We start from the raw sequence: 18106 nt of genomic DNA, 5'->3' as shown, positions 1-18106 counted from the left end.
AAACACTCAGCCCGTTTCCCCCTTGTCTCTCCTCTTCCCCAGTTCTGGAAAGAAGCCCCCTAACTGATTCCTAAAGTCCACTCCCCCGCCAAGGGATTCTAAGGAGTCTCCTCTCAAGGGGGGGCTGGAATGATCCTTGGGCTAGGACAGGGATGGCTGCCCACCCAAGGGACAGCCCCTGTGTTTGGGAAGGGGCTGAGCAAGGCAGCACAGCCGGTGGCAGAGACCAGAGGCCCTTGTGGGCCTGAGAGGCATGGCACAGGGGTTCCCAAAGGCGCTGATTGGCAGGTCCCCTGCCAGGACCCTGGCACCTATGCTGTGCTGGACCGCGGACTTGAGTCACCCAGCAACCACTGCTACCCTCTCCCCTGTGCAGCTCTTGGGAACACTGCATTTGCCACCACCCAGGTGAGTGGGAGCCCCAAGTCAGGCTTCAGTTGATTTCACAAAGCAAGGCGACACTTCCCACATCCAAGTGCGATGGAGGAAAATTCATTCTCACTCTGCTTTCCTGGGCACCAGCCTGGGTGCTCACATATACAGAGCTTCAGGACATGGTCTGTGGGACCGGCGGAGAGATTTTGCTATGGCTCTAAGCTCAAGTAGCCATTTCACCCTACAGTCGGGGCAGGGGTTTGCCCTAGTTGTTGGGCTGCCGGTTAAGATGCTCACATCCCATACTGAAATGCCTGGGTTCGATGCTCGGCTCTGGTTCCTGGCTCCAGTTCCCTGCTGCTGCAGGTCTGATAGGCAGCAGGTGATGGCTCAGGTAACTGGGTCCCTGCTGTGCATATAGGAGACCGGCATTGAGTTCCTAGCTCCTGGCTGCTGCATGCCTTTGGAAGGTGAACCAGCCGATGCCGAGCTCTGTCTGTCTGTCTCTCTGCCACTTAAATAAATAATTAAAAAAAAAAAAAAAGCTCAAAGTCATACGTTAATGGTTCGGAGGGTGGGACTTCATAGTTCTGGTGTTTAGGAGGTGGACCCAGTGGGCGGTCCTGAGGTCCTCCTAAGAAAGCACGCCTTCAGGGAGAGCTCCCGTGAGAGGCCTGGCTTTAACTCCTGAGTCAGCTCAGCCACTCTTCCCACTTCCTGGTTTGCTGTGTGACCCCTCCTTGGCACACGCTCCATCACGGCCATCCCCCAGCCTCAGCACACGGTGGAACCAATGGGCCGACCCAATGTTAGGCTGTGAACCTCTAAACCCGTGAGCCAAAATAAGCCTCTTCTCTTCATAGGTGGCTTCTCTCAGTACTTCATTGTCATAGCGAATAGCTGACTACCAGCCGCTCCTTCCTCTTCTCCAGCCGGGGGGTCTCCCCTCCCACAGCCCCCGCACGGAGTCCCGAGGCCAGCACTGGGCTTGCGCTGGGTTGCTTGGATGTGCCTGGTTTCACGCTCAGGAGTCCGTTCGAACACGGGCTGGGCATTTTCCTCCAGTCGCTGGCAAATGGGAAGTGGTGAGGCCCCACCCCCGAGTGACCCCAGTAAGGAAAATCTGGAAGGGCCCTGGAAAGCATCATCAGTAGAGACGAGAGACAGGGGCTCAGGAGGAAGGGGACAGGGCTGTCGGGAGAGCAGGGCGTCCTGCTCCTTCCCACTCACCGAGTCCTTTCCTTCCCCAGCCTCTCTGGGTGGGAACCTGCATTATTGCTGTGATCATGGGAGCAGGTGCATTTAGAACTATAGGCGTCAAGATCTTAGGGGTGCATTTGAACCAGGATTTGCACAGCTCTGTAAATATTACAAGCTGGGTGCTGGGGAGCAAGTTCCTTAGCCCCTCTAGGTCTCTGCATCCTTCCACATATAGATTGAGAGGGTTGATGAGATGATGCCTGCAAGATAGCTACCATGTAGCAAGTACGCGACAGGAGCTCCCAGTGCGTTGGTGATGATCATGTCTGCCCAGGGCCTTCTGCTGGAGTGGAAGCTGAAATGGGAGCGTCTGCGGACTTTGGCGAGAGATTGAGTCTGGGCTCAAGATGGTGAATTCAGTCAAGTTCATGAACTGCCTTGCAGGACAGCATCCGGCCTTGGTTATTTAGGACGCGGAGGGTTGCTGTGGACTTATAGAGAATGCTCACCTGGAGCCTCGTCTGGGATTATTATTTTTTTTAAGATTTATTTATTTGAAAGAGTTACAGAGAGAGGAGAGGCAGGGAGAGAGAGAGAGAGAGAGAGGTCTTCCATCCGATGGTTCACTGGTTCACTCCCCAAATTGGCTGCAATGGCCAGAGCTGTGCCAATCTGAAGCCAGGAGCCAGGAGCTTCTTCCGGGTCTCCCATGTGGGTGCAGGGACTCAAGGACTTGGGCCATCCTCCACTGCTTTCTCAGGCCATAGCAGAGAGCTGGATCAGAAGTGGAGCAGCCAGGTCTCAAACAGGCGCCCATATGGGATATTAACCTGCTGTGCCACAGCTTGAGCCCTTGGGATTTGTTTAATAAAGCCCCTCCACTAGTTTGTAAATGAAAAGAACTGAATTCGAGGAGGACTTTACAGCCTATATACTGTTTAGTTTTGTTTCAATAGATCTCAGAGTGTTTCCACACAGATTACATTAGATCTAGATGGGTTGGCAGGTGTGTGGTGTGGTGGGTTTAACGTTAAACTTAACCCAAATTCAGGCTGCTGAGAATAAAGTGACACACAACCTGTCTACTGCCTGGGCCGAAACCCTCGACCTCCTCAAGCCTCGCTCTTTCTATGATCACCAAGTACAACATGAATTATTCAAAAGCCACTGATGCAGAGTGTCCTGGACTCTGTCCCCTGAGGGTCCTCGGCAGTCCATCACTGGTCCTGGTAATGACAGCACCTTGACTCAGGGTGTGGAGGGCCACCATCCTCATCCTCTGGGCAGCCTCTCCTCTTGCTGCACCCCAATGAGTTCCAGCTCTCCAGGGAAACAGCGCAGGTGCAGAGAGGCTGGGCGTGAGCCACGGACTTGACATCCTGCCATAGGCACAGCCTTGTCTAAGGAGGCGGGGCCTGTGCAGGCTGGGAGGGAGCCAAGGGGACGCCAGGGTTTCTCATTGCTCGCCCAACACTACCAATTCCTGCTTCCTCCCTTGCATTTTGTTTGGGAAGCCACCCCTCCCCACCTGGAGAAGGTGCTCTGACTCCGCCCTACCCCTCGGGCTCCAGTGGTAAGTCCCAGTAGAACTAAGTGAGTGGTTCTCCACTCTGGCTTTGCATTCGAACCATGTGTGCACAGTTCTCCTCCGCCCGGAATTGTTGTCACATTCTTGCCACTAACCCAAGGTTAAAGTCAACCTCAAGGACAGAGCAACCAAGAAACGGCACGGGTTTGGCTCCTTGACGTCACTGGGCCACTGAATTAGCCAATTTGCAAACTGCCACCTGCTCTTAGCCTTTCTGATGTGAAAAATAAGAATGGCTTTCATTGTTTAAAGCAGTTGGCATCAAATTGTTCCTTGGTGTTGAAAGTGTCGCACTCACTGCAGTGTATAAGCCAGAAGTCAATGCCACCAGCTGTGCGAAGCGGGAATCTCCAGGCCAGTGGCAGTCACTCCCCCCAAAACCTCTCCTGCTGGGAGGAGAGAGTGGGCCACGGGCAGGGTGATGGGTCAGGGGGCAGCTGGACTGTGTGTCCCGGGAAAGGGGCCTCTGCTCCCACGCTCAGCCCTGAGTCAGCACACCTTCTCACTGTGGAGCCACCAGGGTTCCTGTCTCACTCCTTCCCAGGGAAAGGAACCCGAGGACCCTGGCCCATCCTGTGGATGGGGACACTGAGGCTCGAGGTACCACTGGGTTGCCAGAGTTGAGGGCTGGAGCAGTGGAGGCTTGAGGCCAGGCCCAGGCTTCTCCCCACAGCCTGCAGGAAGGCTGTGTTGGGAATCACATATCCCCCGAGGCTACCCTGGCCTGTCCATCCACCGAGGCAGTGGCCAACATCTCAGGCCTCCTCCAAGGCCCTGCCTGCTCATCAGGGGGGCTGAGCCTCTTCATACCAATCCTAGGGGAAGCTTTTTGGGAAAACCAATTCCTTCCCTTAACCCAGCCCCACAGCAGACTATCAATTTTGTTGTTGTTGTTGTTGTTGTTTAAAGATTTATTCATTTGAAAGGCAGAGTGATAGAGACAGAGCGACCTTCCATCCACTTGTTCACTCCCCAAATGGCCACAAGAGTCTGGGCTGGGCCAGCTTGAATCCAGGAGCCAGGAACTCCATCTGGGTCTGGCACATGGGTGGACCATCTCCACAAGTGCTTGGACCATCTTCCACTGCCTTCCCAGATGCCTTAGTAGGGAGATGGATTGGGAGTGGCATTGCCAAGACTTGAACCAGTGCTCTGATATGGGATGCCAGTGTCACAAACCGTGGCTTAACCTCCTGTGCCACAACCCTGGCCCTAACTGTCACATCTTGGGTGCCTTTCAGCTGGGAAGTGTTTTTCTGTCCCTTGCTCAGTGTAAAAGTGGTGTTTCTTGACCTTGAACTTGCTCTTGAACTTCTTGAGCTGGCCGGCCCAGGGTCTCACGCCGCTTGGCACTGTTCAGGGAGCAGATGCTGGGATGGGCGGTCCCCGCTTTTCTCCCCTTGTGGCTGGGAAGAAGGAGTGGGGCAGTGAGTTCTCCCTTCCTCCCCGATTCCTCTCACCCTCCTGTTGTTGCTTGCCATCTGCACGCTATCATGTACAATCTTGCTCTTTTCTGAGGTCCCCCACGTATCTGCCCTCATGGCTAAATCCCACATTCTTTGGGTGTTGTCTGGGTGCCTAGGCAGGCGTCTGGGGCTGGGTGTTCACCCCTTGAGCTTGGTTGGGGTTTTGCCTGTGAAACTATGGCCTTCAGACCTGGGGACAGGGCCTGGTGATGATTTTATCCAATTTCCCTCACTGCAGGAATGAAAACTCTGGGGCTCCAAGGACCACTGGAAATGACAGAGGACAGGTCAGCACCCTGATGGGATCACAGACTTCCCTGGACCCCGCAGGGCAGAGGGTCCCATGTTTGCAGATTGCCGAGGGCAAGAGGTCACCCAGGGAGAAGTCTTGCAGCAAGCAGACAGGTTGGCCAGGCCCTTCCAGGCCTGGGAGGGTGTGACCTCTCCAAGACCACCGAATAGAGGGCAAGGGTCTCAGCACAGAGAAGTGGGACTGGAGGGACCCTAGCTGTGCCGGAATGAAAGTCTCAGGAGGCCCCAGTGCCTGTCTGGGAGATGCGGATGCTGTAGGGGCACCTGCTTAATTCCCATCAGCTCACCTGCCTACCAGGACCCCGAAGAGCAAGGCAGCCAGCTGCGAAGGGCAGGTGGGGGCTCCGGGCCAGCTGCTGCTTCCAACCCTCTACTGGCTGGGGACTGTAAGACCTGCCAGGTGGCAGCCCCGGAGCCTCACTTCACCTGTAGCAGGTGCAGCAGCCACCGCCGCCATGGCTGGGCCCACACTCATGGCGCCAGCTGGGTGCCAGCCTGGTCCAGCCTCTCCTCGCCTGAGCACCCACCTCTGTATCCGCCCACTGTGTAGAGTGCTGGTGTCCCAGCGGCCAATTACCTGCCCAAGTTCCCTGCACCTGAGAGTGTGCTCCCCGAGCGCGGATCAAAGCCAGTGCTCCGCAAAGCGGGGGCTCCAGCTGGGCCCAGGCCATTGCCAGCATTTGGGGCACGGGTCTGCAGATGGGAGCTCTCGGTCTTCTTTAAAACAAAAAGGATGTTTATTTGGTGCAAAAAGGTTTTGAAATCCACCCATAGCTTTTCACAGTATTTATTTTTCCATGAAATTTTTGAAGATTCACCTCACATGCATAGATTTCAGATTTTTTTTTTTTTTTTGGTCCTGAAATCAACTTGTAAAAATTCCATTTCCCATCAACAACAACAGTCGTATGTCCTGGGCCTGTTTCTCTGTTGAACTTGACTAGACCCCTTTCATGCAGAGAGAATGGAGGGCTGCCCACCCAGCAAGGGGGTCCCCTCCATATCCAGTTCTCCGTGTCACTGACAAACCCGTAGCACATTGGATTTGTCCCCGACTCCCCTCTGAGCACGGTCGTGGTAACAGACATTTTTTTGGGGTGTCATACAGTATTGGGGCAAGAAGGAGCTTGGGAGATCCGGATGGGAGGGAACACGTCGGCTCCCTCCCTCCTGACGGCTGGTAACCCTGAGTCGTTCTAGGCCGTAACTGGTGATATTTTGGTTTATTAGTCTACACCATCCGTTTTCTGAGCATGAAAAAAACCCCACCGAAGTGTCTTTTGCACTCAAATAAACATTTTAATTCCATTTTTCCACGAGGTTTAAATTAAAAAAAAAATCTGAAAGAGAGAAAGAGAGAGAGAGCCCGCATCCACCGGTTCACTCCCCAAATACCCGCAACGGCTGAAGCCAGGAGGAAGGAGCTCCATCCAAGCCCCCCACGTGGGTGGGAGGAGTCCACCTACCTGAGTCCACCCGCGGCTTCTCAGAATCAGCCTTAAAGTGGAGCTGGGACTCGAGCCCAGGCATTCCAAGATGGGGTGCAGGTGTCCCAAGCTCTGTGGGTACACGGACCCCCCCCCCCCCCCCAGTGCCCTTTTACAGTGCTTGAGAAAACAAAAGATCCACCAGTGCACGGAAGAACAACTTGTGATTTCTGAGCCGAGTGTACACATTGTAAAGTTCGACAAAAACCCGGTGGTCCAGAGGCTGCAGACAGGCCCCAGTTCTGAGATGAATGTATAGACAGAAAGAAGACCCTGACGGTGCCACAATTATGGGTTCCCTTCCCACGCCCAGGAGGGAGGGAAGTGTTCCCGGGTTACGGGTGGACGGCACGTGCCCAGCGTGAGAGCGCCTGCATCTCACAGCTCAGCATCCCAGCCGGCCAAGGCCCAGCCTCACGATGTCACTCCGCAGTCAGCGTGCTCTGAGGAGTGCATTCTACTGTCCCTGTGTGCACAAACACCAGCCTGGCACAGTGACGAGAAGTGTTTCCAAGAGAGAAAGGTACATCTGAGGAGCTGACGACATGGACAAAAACAGGAGGCCAGCATACCTGGGCGCTCGGCCAGGGAAGAGACGCCACCCAGGGGTCCCATAGCACACGGGCCGATTCCTCGGCTTTGGGGGAGACCGCGGTTCCCAGAATGTTCTGTAAATGGTAACCAGAGTGCCAGGGCCACGGCCCCGTGGTGGGCTGCTGGACTTGCTGGTTGCTGTCCGTTCAGAGGCAAGGGTTGAAACGCAGTGGAAAAGACCAACATGGAGCTGTCCACGGGAGACTGGGTCATTGGGGCTGTGGGTGGGGGAAGGGTGGGCTTGGACATGGTTCACACCAGCCCCCAGGGGAGCAGCAGGGGGCTGCCCAAGGACCCCCAGTGGGCTCGTGGCTGAACTGGGGCCACCACTGGCTTCTCTTCTCTTCTCCCTGAACAAGCTGTGGAATGAATGGAAAACTCCAGCTCCCGAACCACCTGCCTACTACTGAATTATGTGCTCCCTCAAATTCCTGTGTTGAACCCCCAGCCCCAACACCTACAGATGTGACTGTGTCTGGCCTTTAAGGAGTGACTCGGTTGAAATCAATCCCCTAACTGATTGGGGCCCTATCCAATCTGTCTGGTGACTTTATACCAAGCGGGTACCTGGAAATCCTGAGACTCCGGGGATGCACGGGACATAAAGTCCAGGTGAGAACTCAGCAAGAAAGGGGCCAGCTGCCAGCCAGGGAGCAGGAGAGCAGGACCTCCAAGGAACCCAACCCTGCCGACACGTGGATCTCCAACCCTGGCCCAGATCTGCGAGGAAATCGATCTGTTGTGGACACCACCCCGGCCGAGCTGACCGGCTCGCCACACACCCCAGCGGCACCATTTCCTGCCCCACTTGTCAGAGCCACCTGCTGCCACCGCGGCTTTCTGTGCTGAGAACCCAGTGGCATCTTCAAGAAAGAGGGAAGCTGGCACAGCAGAAAGGCATTGTTCTGCTGCTCAACATCGCAAAATAAACACAGCACGAGCCGAGCCGGCCGACCCCTGGCAGGTGGAGGGGCTGGAGGCCAGCCGGGGCTCCTCCATCGTTTTCCTCCTGTGGACCTCACGGGAGTTGTTTCCAACTTCCCAACTCAGGGCTCCCAGTAGGTGTCACCCAGCCCCCTCTTGGGACAGCGTCTGCTTTGCCTACAGATGTCCCATCTCCAGGAAGCAGAGTCCCCGGTAAGAATATTAGGATGAACTTGGCAAACCCCTGTGCCCACGGGACTCCTCGGCATGGCAGTGGAGCATCTGGAGTTTGGCTTGTTTAGGCTCAAAATGCACCGGGTGTCACCAGATCCAGCTCTAACTCCCAGGCCGCCTCTGAAAGCTGCCTTCTACTTAGACACCTGCCCACGCAATTCGAGCGTAGGGCTCTGGGTTGGAAGTAGTGTTCTTGATAGGATCTCCAGGGCTGGACGAGGGGCCAGAGTCAGAGTCAAGGTCAGAGTCACTGCTTGGGGTTAAGGCATTGAAAGGCCCGTGTGAAGTAGGAGTTCAAGGGGCCATACACGTTAAGACAGCTCCAGCCATCAACACCTCTTTGCGATTTCATCATGGGTCAGAGTGGCCCCAGCCCCTCCCAGCTGAGTTCCGGTGGAAGGAGGGGAGGAATGGGAGGCGCGGGAGAGAGCCCAGGCGGGTGCACTGTGTGCAGGGCTGTGGGTGACACAGAAGGGACAGAGCTTTGGAAGGAGCCCGGCCTGCCGGACTTCTGAGCCAGGCAGACCTGCCCATCAGCCCAGAGTGTGAATGTGAGCGCCACACCAGTGGGCAAGCACCGGAGTCCATCTGTGAAAGGAACTTGGCCTCTCGGAGCTGGCCCAGGCTTGGGGTCACAAAGTCGGGAGCTCAGGGAGGGACAGCCACCTGGAGCAGTGGCCTCTCCTGGGCATGGAGGAGCTGCTGGCTTCCAGGAGTCCTGGCTGCGAGTGACGCGTGAGAGGTGGGGCGTCACCCATGCTACTGGCCAATCCCTTTGCCTGCTGGCTCCAGACTCCTGACACACTGGGCAGTTAGAGCTATGGAGAGAAGGAGGGAGAGGACTCAAGTAAAAAGGGCTAAACTTGGGCAGCCTGGGCTGTGGACCAGGGACTTGGGGCTTGGGGGCCGGCTCGGGGTCGGGGAGCAGGAGAGGCAGTCTGCTGTCCGCTGCCCAGGGCGGCCGGGGCTCAGCAGGGAGAAGACGACATCTGGTCGTAGTCGGGGCACTTGAGCAAGGCGGGGTAGTTGCTGTTCATCTGCAGGGAGGCATCGCTGGAGATGTCGGAGGGGCTGCGGCCCCGGACCCAGGCGTCCGGGTGCAGGAACTGCCCCGAGTAATCAGAGCAGTTGCTTAGGCGTGGGCGGTAGAAGCCGGGGTGAGGCCGGTACATGTCCTCGGCGGTGTACCTCTTCATGAACAGGTACACGGACATCACACCTGCACTCTGCAGGGAGGAAGCGGGGAGGACGGCTCACTGCTGGGGGCCTGGCTTGACAGCCCCGGGCTGGGGTCTGCACCCGACACAGCCATGGCGGAGCACGGGGGCGGGCAGGGGGTGGATGCGAGGACAGGGGCAGGGTGCTGGGGACTTTGCCCTGGTGGAGGAGACCCGAAAAGGCCAGGGAGTGGACTCAGGCTGGGGATGAGCAAGGGAAGTGAGTGGGCGGCCCCAGGTGCTTTGGTGCCCCAGCCTTGCCACCGGCAGAGAGGGGGGCGGCGTTACCTCTGTCAGCAGGAAGGAGATGGCCGCGAAGGCGAAGGACCACCCGTATCTGTAGTTGAAATAGGAGTCCGCGTCCTTGGTTCCGTTGAGCATCTCGTCATTGATGCTGGAGATATAGAGCACGAGGCCCACCACGAGGGAGAGGCCTGGGGCAGGGGAGGCAAGGACACACTCAGGACGGGGGCTGGGGAGTTTACTGATGTGGTGTCCACCCCACCCCCACCTCCACCCCTGGGGTTCAAGAACAGAGCTGCCGGTGGGGGGGCACTTATCTTGGAGCCTAAGGGAAAGCAGGAACTTGCTCACCCCCCACCCCAGACCCTGTTGAGCCCAGGGACTTCCAGATGGCAGTGCAGGAAGGTGAACAACCTGCCCAACCACCTGCTGAGCCCAGCTGCTCTTCCCTGAGCTGGCCACTCCCCTCGGGCCACCTGCCTGATCCCAGTCCTAGCCTGGGAGGGGGCCCTTGTACTATCTGATCTTTTCTTCTTCTTCTTCCTTTTTTCTTTTTTTACATAAAGATTTATTTGAAATGCAGAGTTACAGAGAGAGATGGAGAACAAGAGAGATTTTCCATCTGCAGGTTTAGACCCTAAATGATCCCAACAGCTAGGGCTGGGCCAGGCTGAAGCCAGGAGCCTGGAACTCCATTGGGTCTCTCATGTGCATGCAAGGACCCAAATACTTGGGCCATCTTCCACTGCTTTCCCAGGTGCATCAGCAGGGAGCTGGATGGGAAGTGGAGCAGCTGGGACTCAAACTGGTGCTCTTATGGGATGCCAGCGTCACAGGTGGCAGCTTAACTTGCTACAGCCCAATGCCAGCCCCACCATAGCACTCTCCAGGTGACAGCACTGCCATCCGGGGCTGCAAACCACTGAGCCAGCAGGTGGCCTTAACTGAACTCAGGGACAAGACGGGCCCCTGGGGCCTCCAATCTCTGACTTCAGTGGCAGCTGGTGCACCACGGCCCGTGGTCTGTGCAGCCCACCTGACATCTCAGGCAGGAGAGGGAATGAGAGTTTGTCCAGATTCTGACAAGCGTTAAATCAGGAGGCCAGCGGGGCCCAAGCTGCTGCTGCATTGTGCAAATGACTGCTTCAGGCATTACTCCCATCAATTAGCAGCTGTAATTGAATCAGGACATAATTAATTACTCTGTGTCGAGCTGTTCGGGTTTAATTCCATTCACATTATGTTATGAAACCAGAGTTTTCTGGATGGATGTGAAGGGAAAACAGGTGTTATTCAAACCTCCCTGGGGACTTCGCTCATGACGCGGTCACTGCTGCTCCAAAGGAACCCTCTTTGTTATCATTAGAGCAACTTCTTGTGACCTAGCTCAGTGCTGGATTTCTTGAAACAATTTTTAAAAATTTATTTAGGAGAAGGCGGGGGAGAGGAGAAATGCAGAGAGAACGCCCACGTACTATTCATTCCCCAAATGCCCACAACAGCCCCTGACTGGGGTTGGAGCTGGGAGCCAGGGGGTGGCGGTGGGAACTCAACCCAGGCCTCCCACATGGGTGGTATGGACCCAGCTGCTTGAGCGTCATGGCTGCCACCAAGAGCATGCATTAGCAGGAGGCTGGAACCAGTAGTAGCGCTGGGGCTGCTGTGGGATGTGGAGTCTCCACTATGCCAACGCCCACTCCTCATTCCTAGATTTTGGATCCTGCAGCCCACTTCTGGAAATCCTTACACGTCTCCCAGCTGCTGTGCAGGCTAGATGCTGTGAAATGCACAGGAGGAGAACATTTCTCCCTAGATTTGTACTTCCTGGGCTTGGCAGAAATATCACTGATAGGCTAGGCTGATGACATGGAAGATGCGCAACATATATCTGTTGTATTGACGAATGGAAGGATGGAAGCCAGGTAGGTGGGAAGACTGAAAAATGGAAGGCAGGAAGAAAGAATGGACGTGTGTGGATGGATGTGTGTGTGGATGGATGGATGTGTGTGTGTGGATGGATGTGTGTGTGTGTGTGGATGGATGTGTGTGTGGATGGATGGATGTGTGTGTGTGTGGATGGATGTGTGTGTGTGTGGATGGATGTGTGTGTGGATGGATGGATGTGTGTGTGTGTGGATGGATGTGTGTGTGTGTGGATGGATGTGTGTGTGGATGGATGTGTGTGTGTGTGGATGGATGGATGTGTGTGTGTGTGTGGATGGATGTGTGAGTGGATGGAAGTGTGTGTGTGTGTGTGGATGGATGGATGTGTGTGTGGATGCATGGATGGATGGATGGATGTGTGTGTGTGCCCCCATATTCCTACTTGACCAATCACAAACTACATACACTGAGAGTCACTTCTTTGGCCCAAATCATTATCTCCAAAGAAAAAGGCCTCCACCAAAAAATGTCCAGGCCACCTTGAGGCGGAGAAAGAAGCCTCCCTCTATTTCCCATGTCCCCTTCCTTCTCCCTCTACACACTCCTGTGAGTGGTTTCAACCCTGTCTGGGCTCCCTCTCCTATCCCCTAGGCTGATAGCTCCCAGATCTCTCTCTCTTTGGTCCCAGCGACTCCCATGAGGCCAGGACCCTGACCTGCAGCAGCCTTCCAGAATCTCCTCCCAGAAGTCGGTCACAGGACACCAGAACTCAGCATTGACCACACTAAGCCCATGGCCTTTGCCCCAAAGCTGCTCTTGTCCTGTGGTCCCCAGATCAGTGATGTGTGCACCGGCTACCCAGTGGCCAAACAAGAAGCTGCCACTCCCATCTGACTCTTCCCTTGGAAGCCTCGTGTAGTCCGTGTTTTTTTTCCCTCCCAAGCATCACCTGACCACGCCCGTTCCTCTCTTCCTGCTTCTCACTCTCCCTCCACTTCACCTTCTTCTTTTTTGCTTTACCCAGAAACCTTTTATTTAAGGTATATGAACATCATGCATTTCATAACTACAACTTCAGGAATTCACTGATTCCTCCCATCCTACCTGCCCTCCCACCCCACCCCCACCCTTCCTCCTCCTCCCTCTCCTATTCCCATTCTTATTTTTTAATAGGATCTATTTTCAGTTGACTTCATACACATAAGATTAATTCTATACTGATAAAGAGTTCAAAAAATAGTATATATAAAAAAAACACCTGTCCCTCAACAGTCGAGGCAAGGGCTGTTCAAAGTCATCGTATCTCAAAGTGTCAGTTTCACTTCTATAGGTTACCTTCCAGGTGCTCTATTAGTTACCACAGATCAGGGAGGACATGTGGACTGGCCTCCCTCCACTTCTAAAATCCAAGCCTGATCATGTCACCCCATGGCCCAAGATCCTCCGGAAGCTTCTCACAGTTCCCGGTCTCTGAGGCTGGTGTGTGGTGTAGCCGGTTAAGCCACTGCCCACATAGCTGGCAGTTCGTGTTCTGGCTGCTCCACTTCTGATTCAGCGCTCCCTGCTAATGTGCTTGAGAAAGCAGCAGGAGATGGCCCAAGTCCTTGGGCCCTGGCACCCAAGTGGGAGACTCACAGGAAGCTCCTGACCCCAGCTTTGGCCTGGACCCATCCTGGCTATTGTGTCATTTGGGGGAGTGAACTAGTGGGTGGAAGATTCTCTCTCTCTCTCTCTCTCTCTCCCTGTTCCTCTCCCTCTCCCTCGCTTTCTCTCTCAGTCTGCCTTTCAAATAGATAAAATCAATCTCAGGAAGAACGTCCCCCAGCCTCACGGCTCCCCCTCCGCAGTGAGTAGGGATTTTGCTCAGTGCCCCGGGGCTGCACCCTTTCTCCCCAGCAGACTTTGCCGATTTCCGATTCACCCTTTAGCCACCTCCTGGTGGCTTTCCCTGACCACCCTGCTCTGAGTCTCAGCCACTGCTCTTGGCCCCACAGCCGTCCTGCTGACCCTTGAGCCCTGGTCACACGGGGCACCTACTTCCCGTCTGCTCGCTTGTATCTCCCATTACACATGTTTGTGGGCAGTGATGCCAGCCGGCAGAACAAGCCCTGACAAACGCAACCAATGAGGGACAGCCTGGAGCTGCAGGAGCCTGGGAGGCATGGGCTGTGTGCCTGGCGAGTGGCCTGAGCGTAGCTGAAGACAGCGAGGTTAGGGTCGTTATTCCAATGGGGACCGCATTTATTTCACACGCGAATCATGAAGACCTAGCCCCTTCTAGAGTAGGAAAACAGTACCAGTGGGAGCTGCCCGGGACCTGGGAGTAAGCTGTAGCACTGGGTTCCAATCCCAGCTCTGCCCCGGCGAGCCTGTCAGGCCACTCCTCCGGAGCCTCCACTGCTCCCCCAGGACACGGGTGGGCTCAGGAGTGTGAGAAATCTCCCCCAGCTGCACCTTAGTCTGGGCCAGCCCCCTGGCTCAGTCTGTCCCATTTTCATTGTGGGGCGGGGGTTGACCCCGGCTGTGGCCAGTTAAGCTGCCACAGTGCAGGTATTTTGGAGTTGAACTTCAGGAGTCCAGAGTGCTGGGAAACAAAGCAATAGATCTTACCTGAGAGGATAAAGAAGATGCCGGACACAAAGGCCAGGATCGTCCGGTGCGGACGGATGTGGCCGATGTTGCTCAGGATGAAGCCGATGAACATGAAGAAGAGGCTGACCAGGGGGAAGGGCGTGGCCGAGCGGATCATTTCTGAGTGACAGCACAGGGACAGCCCATCAACCTCCGGTGGCTCGCCCTCCCACATCCAGGGCCTCAAAGCCCCACCCCTGCGTGAGTTGCCTAGGCTCCAGCCCCCACTGGAGCAGAGCATGGAAGATCTGACTTCAAATGCCAACACGTTCATGGCGCCTGTCTTCTCTAGGTATGAGCTACTTCTCTCTTGGGAGTCTACACGGCCCGCCAGTACAGCAGCTGTGTAGGGGCCTGGCCACTCCATCTTTCCTCTCCCAGGGGGCGTCACCATCCCCATGGGCAGGGGCCACCCTGAGTGGTATGGGGGTAGCCACTGGACTCTGTCTTTCTCTACTGATAATTACCTGGGGAGCAGCTCTGTTGTATAACAAAGACTTTTCCTGGTCTCTGTCCCTGGTCCCTGGGGAATAGATCTTTGGAGTTTCCCAAGTGACAGGAGGGCCTTCCCACTCACTTGAGTCACAAGACTTGCAGATTCCAGCAACCTGTCTCCAGCACTGGGGACTGAATCTGCAGAGCAGGCTCTAGTGGGCTCAGGCCAGCGTAACCAGCAGAGCGCAAGGGCTTCAGCTCGTGGGGAATGAGCTGGGTGCCCCGAGTCTCCCCTCTGCCCCGCTGCTCTACGCCCAGCCAGTGCCTGGGTTGGGGAGCTCGAGGCACCTACTTAGAACGTTGACGGTGGACTCGGACGTCAGCTGCGTGTTCATGGGCATCACATACTCTATGGTGAAGCAGCGCCCGCGCTCCTCACCTGTGAACAAAGAATCATTTGTGTTTCTGGGTACGTTCACATGCTACCTTAGACCCACGACGTCTTTGCACCCGGGCTGGATCCAAACCTGAAGGGGGTCCCGTCCCTGGCCGGTCGCCCTCCGCAGAGGTGGGGGTACGTCCTGACACGGCACCCTCCCACGAGGAGCTCCTCCCCGGGGGTGGAGCCCAGCATCGAGAGGTGCAGGCAAGAGGGCGGCACGGCAAGCTCTCCAGGCCGGGCCCACGCCCAGGGCCTGGGTGCCTTCCTGTTGCTTTTGCATGGAGAGGGCTGATGATGGCCCATGGCCCACTCAGATCCACCTATGCGGCTGTCATGGAACAGAACCCTGAAACCCTTGTTAGCCACTCTGGAATCAGATCCTGACGACTTCAGAGCAGTTTCTGATTTAAGCGGAGACCAATGCCACACAGTCAGGGGCAGTGCGCGATGAGGCCATTTCCAAAGCAGACTCACCAAGTGACACGGAGGCCAGGCCTTGGAGTGTCCTCTGTGCTGCACACTGGTGGAGGCCAACCACCTCCCCACCACAAAGATAGCAGTTCAAAGCTGGGAGACTGGGACCGGCGTTGTGGTATAGCCAGGTAAGCTGCCATTTACGATGCCAGCATCCATATGGCCCCTGATTCGAGTCCCAGCTGCTCCACTTCTGGGAAAGCAGCCGAAGATGGCCCAAGTGCTTTGGTCCCTGCACCCATGTGGGAGACCTGGAAGAAGCTCCTGACTCCTGGCTTCAGCCAGGCCCAGCCCCAGCCATTGCGGCCATTTAGGGAGTGAACCAGTGAGTAGAAGCTGTCTGTCTCTGTGTCTCTCCCTCTCTCTAACTCTGCCTTTCAAATAAACAATACATTTTTTTTTTTTTAAAGCTGGGAGATCCACATCTTTTGTCTTTCTGGTGCAGCCCTAGATCACATGGCCCTACCAAAAAAGACCAGTGATCACACTGTGGCGATCCTGGCCAGCCCAGGCTTGCTGCGAGCCTAGGACACAGGGATGCTTTACATGTGCAGGCTGGCCCTGGGCCTCAGTAAAGGCACAGAGGACAGAAAAGTCCTGGTGAGCTGGAGGGAGGCCCAGCCAGATGGGATTACAGCCTGCACGGTTCCAAAGAGCTAGAGGCACCGGCACTTGTGTCTTCTCTACTGTTCCATGTCCTGAAGAACAGAACTTGTTCACATGGACGTGGCGAACCAGGGCAAGTTTGCACCTGATCCTGGCCACTGCAGGGGCACCACCCAGAGTTTATGGGGCTGTGTGGTTTCCCAGCAATTTTTCTTGGTTGTCTCTCAGCAAGGAGGAGCCTCTTGGGGCAGGTTTTCCCAGGGCAGGGCTGTCCCAGGCCCCAGGCGCCCTTACCTGCGAGGAAGCAGACCCGCCAGAGGCCCGAGTGCAGCGACATCTTGACCTCGGTGCTCTGGTTCTGGGGCAGGATCACACCCTCCTCCAGGTACAGCCAGTAGTCAGTGCTGACGGCAATGCCCAGGAGCCCCAGGCCGCACACGGCAAAGACGCTGCTCAGCAGGGTCAGGGCCTTCCTCCCGCACGCACTCATCTTCCCGGGTGTTTGCTAGGCGGCCCCAGCAAGGAGCAGGCTGTGGGGCTGCAAGATGAGGGGAACAAGCGGTAGTGGCCATGGCTCTGAGAAGGCCACGGTGAGGGGTTTTGGGGCAGTAACTAAAGTTAATACTGCCCGGCCCCACAGATGATAAAGACCACTGGGCAGCTCCCTGGCCCCAGGCCACTGGATAGAGAGGCCACCCTCTTCCTCTGCCCAATTTCTTGTTCTCTCTGGGAGTCTCCTATGATGGGTACTACCTGCCAACCACCCACCCATGCAGCTATCCACCCACACACCATCCATCCATCCATCTACCCACACACCCATCCATCCATCCACCCACACACCCATCCATACATCCATCTATCCATCTATCCATCCACCCATCCACCCATGCATCCATCCACCCACACACCATCCATCCATCCATCTACCTACACACCATCCATCCATCTATCCACCCACACACCATCCATCCATCCATCTACCCACACACCCATCCATCCATCCATCTACCCACACACCCATCCATACATCCATCTATCCATCTATCCATCCACCCATCCACCCATGCATCCATCCACCCACACACCATCCATCCATCCATCCACCCACACACCATCCATCCATCCATCCATCCACCCACACACCCATCCATACATCCATCCATCTATCTATCCATCCATCCATCCATCCATCCACTCACACACCATCCATTCAACAGCCCATTATGCCAGGCACCGGAGATCTACAACTGAACACGACACTGTTCTTGCCCTTGAAAAGTCCTCCATCTAGAAGAAGAACCAAAGCACCCTCAAAATGATTAAATGCAGCCTAGTAAGGGCTGTGGTGGAGAAAGCACAGAGAAAGAGTGGAAGAGAGAACTCGGTTGGGTGGGCTTCTCTGTGTTGAGAAGGATTCTGAAGCTCAAATGCACGCTATGAGAGCAGCACTCGTTAGAAGGGGAAGTGGCAGCTGACTTGGGAAGGGGCAGAGGAGCTGAAGGTCTTCCTGGAGAAGGTGTCTTGCTCAGGTGACTTTAACCCTGGGTCAATGCAAGCAATGAAGCCACACACAGTATAAGCTCAGCACCTAATCAGAAAGGCCCCAACTCTTGCCTACTTGGTCTACCACATTGGCAGGGGCCAGCTCTGAACCAGACAGACCGAAGCTAGGAATCTGTGCAAGGTGAGCCACAGGTACACCTACTGATATGTGCTGGGGACAGGCGCTGGGCTCCAAGCCAGGAAACAGCATGGTGCAAGCCCCCAGAGAGACCCACAGCCCAGCTCAGGGCTTCTGAATGGCAGGCTGCAACCCAGAAGCACTCAGGGTGTGTCCGAAAAATCCCTGACTCCTGGGCATCGCTCTGAGAAATTCGGATACAACTGGGCTCACAACGGCAGGGGGTGGGGAGCAGGGGGACCCAGGAAATGGTATTTTTCAAATGTCTCCAGGTGATTCCAGCAGAGTTGGGAAGAATCCATCTTTGCCG

The 18106-nt window shown here is 55.7% G+C and overlaps 1 protein-coding gene across 1 annotated transcript; it reads right to left on the bottom strand.

Moving 5' to 3' along the window:
- Nucleotides 1–9148: 9148 nt before the first annotated feature.
- On the bottom strand, nt 9149–16602 carry CACNG5 (calcium voltage-gated channel auxiliary subunit gamma 5). Its single transcript, XM_062175121.1, has 5 exons — nt 16407–16602; nt 14943–15029; nt 14135–14275; nt 9686–9831; nt 9149–9406 (listed from the first exon to the last, which is right to left on the bottom strand). Exons 1-5 carry the CDS (start codon nt 16600–16602, stop codon nt 9149–9151), a joined length of 828 nt encoding a protein of 275 aa, XP_062031105.1.
- Between the last annotated feature and the right edge of the window lie 1504 nt (nt 16603–18106).

Source organism: Lepus europaeus, chromosome 18 (genome assembly GCF_033115175.1).
Source record: "Lepus europaeus isolate LE1 chromosome 18, mLepTim1.pri, whole genome shotgun sequence".
NCBI classification, from domain to species: domain Eukaryota; kingdom Metazoa; phylum Chordata; class Mammalia; order Lagomorpha; family Leporidae; genus Lepus; species Lepus europaeus.
The sequence above is the reverse complement of the archived record's forward strand: the minus strand, read 5'-3'. Positions and strand labels throughout refer to the sequence as shown.